Raw genomic sequence first — 8,861 nt, 5'->3', positions numbered from 1 at the left:
GACAGACTTTATTTTCTTGGGCTCCGAAATCACTGCAGATGGTGACTGCGGCCATGAAATTAAGATGCTTGCTCCATGGAAGAAAAGCTATGACAAACCTACACAGCATATTAAAAAGCAGAGAAATTCCTTTGCCAACAAAGGTCTGTCTAGTCAAAGCTATGGTTTTTCCAGTAGTGATGTATGAAAGTGAGAGCTGGACTATAATGAAAGCTGAGTGCTGAAGAATTGATGCTTTTGAACTGTGGTGTTGGAGAAGACTCTTGAGAGTCCCTTGGACAACAAGATCAAAGCAGTCAATCCTAAAGGAAATCAGTCCTGAATATCCACTGGAAGGACTGATGCTGAAGCTCCAATACTTTGGCCACTTGATGGGAAGAGCTGACTCACTGAAAAAGACCCTGATGCTGGGAAAGATAGAAGGCGGGAGGAGAAGGGGACAACAGAGGATGAGATGGTTGGATGGCATCACCATCTTGATGGTCATGAGTTTGAGGAAGCTCCGGGAATTGGTGATGGAAAGGGAAGCCTGGTGTACTGCAGTCCATGCCATTGTAAAGAGTCAGACACGACTGAGCAACTGAACTGAACTGATTCGAATAACTAGTCTATTTCTGGACTCACTTTCTGTCCCATTAATTTACATATCTATTCTTTCACCAATATCACTGTCTTTATTACTGTAGCTTAAAGTTGAGTATTTTGAGTCCTTTAACTTTATTCTGCTTTTTCAAAATTGTTTTGGCTACCCTACTTCCTTTGCTTTTCCACCTAAATTTTAGAATCAGCTTTTCTAGCTACAGAAAAAATATCCTAATGAAATTTTTACTGGAATTGTGTTAAATCTGTAGAATAAATTGATGAGAATTGCTATACTAGCTATATTGTCTTCTCACGTGTAAACATATGTCTCCTTAATTCATCTTTTTTACATCATTCATTAACATTTTGTACTTTGCAGTATGGTGCTTCTCTGATGGCTCAGAGGGTAAAGAATCTGCCTGCAATGCAGGAGACCTGGGTTTGATCCCTGGGTCAGGAAGATGCCCTGGAGAAGGGAAAGGCTAGGAGCCTGGTGTGCTTTTTTGCAGTATAGAGATCCTACACATTTGCATATTTGTAGCTATATATTTCTTTACTTTCCACTTCCTTTTTGCTTTCCAGAGTACAGCAAATGGTGTATATTGCTTAAATTTATTTTCTAATTGTTCTTTTGTTGTTATTTAGCCATGTGTGACTCTTTTGCGACCCCATGGACTCTCACTTGCAAGGCTCCTCTGTCCACAGGATTTCCCATTTAACACTACTGGAGTGGGTAGCCATTTCCTTCTTCCAAGGGATCTTCTCGACCCAGGGATCAAATCTGTCTCCTGTATTGTCAAGCAGATTCTTTACCAGTGAACCACCAGGGAAGCCTGATTGTCCACTGCTAGTACACAAATGCAGAAACTTTTGCATGTTAATCTAATATCTTCTGACCTTGTTAAACTCATTAGTTCTAAGAGCTTTTTTTTTGTTGTTGATTCCTTGGGTTTTACTAAGAGGACAATCATGTCATCTTTAAACAGAGGCCATTTAATTTCTTCCTTTATAAACTGTACTTTTTTTTTTTTTTTTTTAGGCTGATTGCATTAGCAAGGATTGGTTAGGAGAGTTCAGAGTGGACATCATGACTTGTCCCTGACCTTAACATCATTCAGCTAATCACCATTAAGCAGGATGTTAGTTGTGGGGTTTTGGTAGATGCCCTTTATTGGGTTAATTTCTCTTTTATTTCTGATTTTCTTAGTTTTTATCATAAATACTGTCAAAATTTTTTCTGCATCAATTGATACAATCATGTCTTTTTCCCCTTTCTAGTTCAGTTTGGATCTGTGCCAGTCTGTCATCCGTTATGGACTCTTTTCTCTGTCATCTCTATTCTGCGGCTAGGTATGTCCAGTGGTTTTTGTTTTGGTATATTTTGTGATTGTATTTTTTAGTTTTAAAATTTCCATTTGGTTCCTTCTAATGTATTACCTATTTTCCTACTGAGAACTTTTAAGTTCCATTCAAGAATGGTCACATTTTTTGATACACTGTTATAAGGCCTGCTTTTATAATTCCAACATTTGTGTCATTTTGGGGCAGTGCCTGTTGTCTTTTTCCTTATGAACTGTTGAGAATTTCCTGATTTTTACACTTGTGCAATTCTACATTATGAGATTCTGGATTGAGATTAGGGATGAGCCTGGGGTTATATACACAACCTTATGAAATTACTTTCCTGAGTTTCCTTTTCTGTCACCAGCCTGACACATTCCAGCTTCCAGGGCCCATTCCTCTTCTGGTCTTTTGATTAAAATATGAAGGCTTTAGGTTCTCCTCTCTGCTACACACCTAATGGATACACCTACCTCCAGGTCCAAGCAGCAAAAAGTGAGAGATGAAAAGCAATGAGGATTCTTCCAACAGTTCTCTGACCAGAGATAAATGCTGCCCTCTCTGAGAGGTTTAGATGTCTGCTCAACCACCTTCACCACAGACATGCCTGAGAGTAACAGACTGGTCCTATTTCAAAATCTTGTTTTCTTCCCAAATCTGGCTGCTACCATCATTACTTTTCAGGATCCTAAGGCTGCTGTTCCATGCATTCTCTAGGATTTTTAGTCATATTTAGTAGGAGATATGAGGTGTTGTGTGCTTATTCTATAAGAGGAACCAGAACAAACAATGTTTAAGTTATCTCCAATGATCACATCCATATAGGATAAACTCTCAAACCAGAAACTTGAGTATAAAGGAAGAATACCGACTGGAGGTTTCATATGCATCACTTTTCCAATCAAATTTTTGCTTCAATTTTTTATTAAAAATTTTTAACATACAGAAGTTTACAGAATGACCGATGAACATACTATATCTTCCACAAAGATTCAACAACAGCTGACTAATTTTTTACATATTTATTTAAAAATATGCTACAAGCACCATGACTCTTCAAATTTGAAAACTTTGGCATGCATCTCCTAAGAAGGGTACTGTCCCTCACACTTCAACAACATCAACATCATACCTCTAGGAAAATTAAACATACCACATTACCTAAAACCCATTCTATCCTCATATTTCCCCATGTCCCCCTAAATGTCTTACAGTTGTTTTGATTTTCTGAATCAGATGCCAAATAAGAATCACACCTTGCATTTGGTTATATCTCAAGTTTCTTAATCTAGATCACGCCACTCCTTGTTTTGTTATATTGGTTTCTTGAAAAGTCCAGACAAGCTATCTTGTACAATAACTCAAACTCTAGACTTGTCTAATTCTTCACTACAGAATTCAGTTTGTTCTTCTTCTACTCCTTGTATTTCTTGTAAACAGGAAGAAAAGTCTAGATAAGAGATTTAGTTTCCTTTTTTTTTGCAACAATACATCATAGGATGATCATGTATACTTTATACTGCATTTCATCAGGAGTCACATGTCAGCTTGTTCCACTGGTAGAGAAACTCAGTTTAATAGCCAGATTTCTCCATTATAAAGGCATATCTTTCCTCTGTAATTGGTATCTGTGATCTTGAAACTGTGTAAATAATGTTTTTCTTTCACATAATAGGGTTTTTCCATCTGTTGAATGTGCCTAATTTAATTACATTAAGGGTTGTAAAATGGTGATTTTTCCAAACCTATCGCTCCACGTACAATGAAGAGATGGCATTCTCCAAATAAGTATATAAAGAGCTTTTCTATTTTTCTCTATTTTTTCATTATAGGATCATTTTATTTTATTTAGCATGTTATATCCAATTACTGTGCTTATTCTTTTTGATGTTCAAATTGTCCTAAATTTGACCAGTGGGAGCTCACATCCTTCTGACATTATCCCTTTAGTCTTTGAGTTCTTGTTTTGTTTCACAAAAAAAGTATTCGAGGCATATCTTGTATTTTCCCTGTTCCAAACATACGGAATAAGCCATTTCTCCAAAGAGCCCTACTTCCTTTTAGTGAGGAACAGCATTTAGAGACAAAAATCTGCATAATGTGTGGATACTGCTATTGGGTAATCAAACAGGGTTTTATCTAGAATATCTTGCAAATGGCTCTGTATGATGTTAAAAACTGAGGTTTAAAAGCTTCATTTTCCTTATGTGCTAAGTTGCTTCAGTCATTTCTGACTCTTTGCAACGTATGGACTGGAACCCACCAGGCTCCTTTGTCCATCAGATTCTCCAGGCAAGAACACTGGAGTGGGTTGCCATGCCCTTCAAGGAATCTTCCCAACCCAGGGATCAAACCCAGGGAACATCTCTTAGGTCTCCTGCATTGGCAGGCAGGTTCTTTACCACCAGTGCCACCTGGGAAGCCCCATTTTCCTTATAAATATACTTGAATATGTAAGAAACACCCCCTACCTCACTTCACTTTCTTTGACCATGACACCCAGCTTGAAGGATCTTAGTTCCCTGACCAGGGAAGGAACCTGGGCCCCAGCAGTGAAAGCACCAAGTTCTGCAGGGAATCCCCAAGAAAACACTTTCTAATGAGCTAAGACAAGTCAAACACTGAATGCTCAAGTTTAAAATTTAGATGTCTCAGAGGGTTCTAGCTAATTTTCACATTAATAGAACAGTTCTTTTGAATGATACCCACTGTGAAGGTAAATATAAAAGGAAGCAGGCCCAGGGGAAAATGAAATCTTTCTGTAAAACATGGGACATGTTTGGATAACCAGTTTATACCAGTAACTAGAATGTTTAAAAATAAAATACTCATGTATCACTTTACATAAAAGAAGTCCTAAAAGTTGTGTAACAAAAATAAACAAAAAGGCAATTTTATATGTGAACCCCCCACCAAATGTAGTTTCACTATCTGGACCATAGCTAGGTTTTAGGATTTAAGTACAGTTACTATAAAAGCAGGTATAATTAGGGACTCATAAGAAAAAAGGAAAACATAGCTAAGTCAATTATTAAGGCTAAAATTGAGGGAACTTACCAAACATAAAATAAAACTGATTAAATTAATGCAATTGTGCCTAACCAGTTTACAAAACAAATAGCTTTGGGGCTTGGACTCTTGGGGCCTGAAGTTGTAAATTAACCTATAATTATTACAGAAAACCAGAGCTGAAGATCTAGATTCTAGTCTTAATTATACTCAAAAAGCTCAATTTCTTCATTAGTTAAAATGAAAGGCTATAACTAACTAAATTAAAATCTCTCCTGGTTTTAATAAGCTACCAGGTATATAATCAGAGACTGGAAACATATCCCTTTTGCAACACACAAGACAGTATTTGCATGAAAGTCTCTCCACTTGCTTCAGTTTACACCAACTTCTCTAAGACTCTGTTCAGTAATGTAGAATCATATCAAATTAAGAAATAACGTGAAAGAAAAGGAAGAGACACAATTGGGCAAAACTTTAATTTTCAAAACTAAACTCTAAAGTAATAAAACCACATTTTTTTAATCATCAAAGAATTTTGAAAAAAATATACACCAAAACTCTGTGTGTATATACACACATGAATACATACACACATTTATGTCTACCACTGGCTACAGTAAAGAATCTGCTTGAAAAGCAAGAGACCCAGGTTTGAGCGCTGGATCAGGAAGATCCCCTGGAGAAGGGAATGGCTACCCACTCCAGTATTCTTGCCTGGAGAATTCCATGGACAGAAGAGCCTGGTGAGCTATACAGTCCACAGGGTCACAAAGAGTCAGACATGACTGAGCAACTAACATACATATACATACCTGTATATTTATAAATATAAATTGCTGGTGAGGCAGTTCATGAAAAGTGAGCTTAATTATTTCCATGTGAAAATCTAAAGAATTTCTTCTTATCTTTAGCTTCTCTTTATGAAAGAGAGCACGTCCTATATCTATCTGTCATTTTAGAAAATAAGGCTGCACACTTATCCACATTATTAATAACTCAGTGACTGCCTTTAAAAGAAAATTCATTTTAATGGCAAAACCAATAAAATATTGTAAAGTAATTAACCTCCAACTAAAATAAATAAATTTATATTTAAAAAAATATAAATAAAAATAAAAGAAAATTCATATTGAAGCTTACTGTTAGAAAGGCAACAAAGTCTAATGAAAGAAATAAAACTTATATTCCATAGTTTTCATTTTTTTAAAGTTAGGTCTTTTACAATTTTCTGTGAATTTAAAATTTTTATGGTTTTAGAAACCTTAAATTTAGTGGTTCTTATAAAATTTGACAAGGCAGTGCTCTTAATATTTGTTGGTCAATTTTACCATTACTTAGTGATAACTTGCATATTTTCTCTAAGAGAAGTAATGAAAAGACTTGATCTATCAGAAGTCTGTGCCCTACTTATTATTCTCCTGATTATTCTCCAATGAGAACCCTTAAATTATTTCAGAGATGAATTAAACCTCATAGGGCTTATCTCCTCTAAGAAATCTCTGATCCCATATTCTTTCCATTTATAGAGTTTTTCTTTATTGTGAATTTTTTTGTGTCTACAAAGGTTTGATCTGTAACTGTAGGCTTTCCCACATTCCATACATTTATAGAGTTTCTCTCCAGTATGGATTCTCTCATGTTCAGTTAGGAATGAATACTGGCTGAAAGCTTTTCCACACTGATTACACTGATATGGTTTCTCTCCAGTATGGATTCTCTGATGCCTATAAAGGTTAGATTTGCAACCAAAGGCTTTCCCACATTCTCCACACGTGTAAACTTTTTCTCCAGTATGAATCTTCCGATGGTCATTAAAGGATGAATACTGGTTGAAGGCCTTCCCACATTCATTACACTGATACGGTTTTTGTCCAGTATGAATCCGCTGATGTTCAATAAAGGTTGAGATGCGAGTGAAATTTCTCCCACATTCCAAGCATTTACACAGTTGTTCTCCAGTATGAAGCCTCTGATGTTCAGCCAGGGATGTAAACTGGCTGTAACTTTTCCCACATTCACTACATTTATAGGGTTTCTCACCTGTATGGATTTGTTGGTGTCTATGAAGCTTTGCTCTACAATTGAAGGCCTTCTCACATTCTCCACATTTATAGAGTTTTTCTCCAGTATGAATTCTCTGATGTACAGTGAGGGTTGAACACTGGCTAAAAGCTTTACCACAGTCCTTACACTGATAGGGTTTCTCTCCAGTATGCACTCTCAAATGTTTGATAAGGGTTGAACTGCTACTAAATGCTTTCTCACATTGATTACATTTGTAAGGTTTCTCTCCGGTATGAATTCTCTGATGGGCAAGAAGTGATGATCTGTGGCTGAAGGTTTTCCCACACTCATTACATTTGTAAGGTTTCTCACCAGTATGAATTCTCTGGCGTTCAATAAGATGAAGACTCTGATTGAAACTTTTTTCACATTCATTGTAAATATGAGGTTTTTCTCCTGGGTAAATCTGGAAACATCTCATTAGATCAAAATTCTGTTTAAAATCTCTCCCAAAACTATAATATATACTGGGTACTCTTTCTGTAGGAACATTTTGTTGTCTAATAAGAACTGTATTTGTAAACAAGCCTTTCCCTAATTCAAGACTTGTCTGGTCTCCAGCTCCACTGATGGTTTTCTTCCGTGAGGCTACCATTTGCCTGAGAGTTTTTTTCTGTTGCTCTTGTGTCCTGCCCTCAAATTCCAAAGCTTCTCCACACTTGATGTCCAACTTAATGGAGTTTTTCATTATTATTCCTTGAGATGTTTCTTCTGTAGAAATGTCCTGTTTGCGAGGCAATGCTTCTATTTCAGGCCATGTCTCGAAACCTGGAATAAATCAGAATAGTGGCTCCTCTGCTAGAAGAGAGTTTGATACCATATAATTTCAAACATGGACTTGAATCTAGCGAAAAACAGGACAGAATGGAAGGAGACGTAAACAGGAGCAGTGTGGACAAACTAACAGTGACAATGAAGATATTGCCATCTGAGAGAAGTAAAGGCAGAGATCTTCTGAGACTAACAAAAGTCTCTAAGAGATGTGAAGTTATGAACTATGCCCAAGCCCCAAGCTCAGATCGGATTCTAAAGTGAAAAGATTTAGCTTGAGCTGATTCTAAGAAACTCTGAGTTAAAACCTGGCTTACTTTTATCAATCCATGATTGAAAATAGATTAAAGTTATATCACTAATTAGGTGACTGTATGTGCTTAAATAAACTATACAAATTAAATAAAATATAGATTATCTATGTTAATAAAATTTATCTGGTTTTAGTAATACAAATATTTTATTGAAATTAAGTAAGAATAAGAAATATAGGCTATAAATCTGTATAAGAATATAGATCTTTCTTAATGATATCCATGGGAAACCGAGCAGTTTAGATTTTCAAGGATCAACCAGGTACCTTCTTTCTTTTTACTCTTTCTCACAATATGATCTTCCCAGTCCATCTAGAAACTTACCCTACTACTCTAATCTTATTTCTTTACAAAAACTCAATTACTTAAGCCTAAATAATCCATCTCTTTCTTCAAATTTCAAAACATATTTTCAAAACATTCAATCACTTAACTTACATATATAAAGTTTGTGAAAATAATTCAAAGTTATTTGTTCAAGGAAAGCAGTAACTATGTCTTATGATGATTTGTTAATTCTTTATTGTGTACAAGCTAAATACACAGTTAGAATATCTTAGATAAAAAAATAAAGAATGAATGAGCAGAGTGACCAAGTTGGAAAAATTATTATGAAGGGCGAGTAACCTTGAAAATGAAAAGAGACCTCTCCTCTCTTTCTGGACTCCTGAGACTCAGTCATTTATTGAACAAATACTGAATAATTAGCAATGATAATAGGAAAAAAATAAATGGCCAAACAGTAATAGTTCATTTCTCCATGATCTGAGAAGACTC

At 35.8% G+C, this 8,861-nt stretch overlaps 1 protein-coding gene across 1 annotated transcript; it reads right to left on the bottom strand.

Annotated features, from left to right (window-relative positions):
• Window positions 1-1,081: 1,081 nt before the first annotated feature.
• ZNF354C (zinc finger protein 354C) lies at window positions 1,082-8,141 on the bottom strand. Its single transcript, XM_040241309.1, has one exon. It carries the CDS (start codon window positions 7,685-7,687, stop codon window positions 6,383-6,385), a length of 1,305 nt encoding a protein of 434 aa, XP_040097243.1. The 5' UTR covers window positions 7,688-8,141; the 3' UTR covers window positions 1,082-6,382.
• Window positions 8,142-8,861: the final 720 nt, after the last annotated feature.

The sequence above is a fragment of the Oryx dammah genome, unplaced genomic scaffold, assembly GCF_014754425.2.
Source record: "Oryx dammah isolate SB20612 unplaced genomic scaffold, SCBI_Odam_1.1 HiC_scaffold_5, whole genome shotgun sequence".
Lineage (NCBI taxonomy): Eukaryota > Metazoa > Chordata > Mammalia > Artiodactyla > Bovidae > Oryx > Oryx dammah.
Note: the sequence above shows the minus strand (reverse complement) of the source record. Positions and strands in the feature narration are given on the sequence as shown.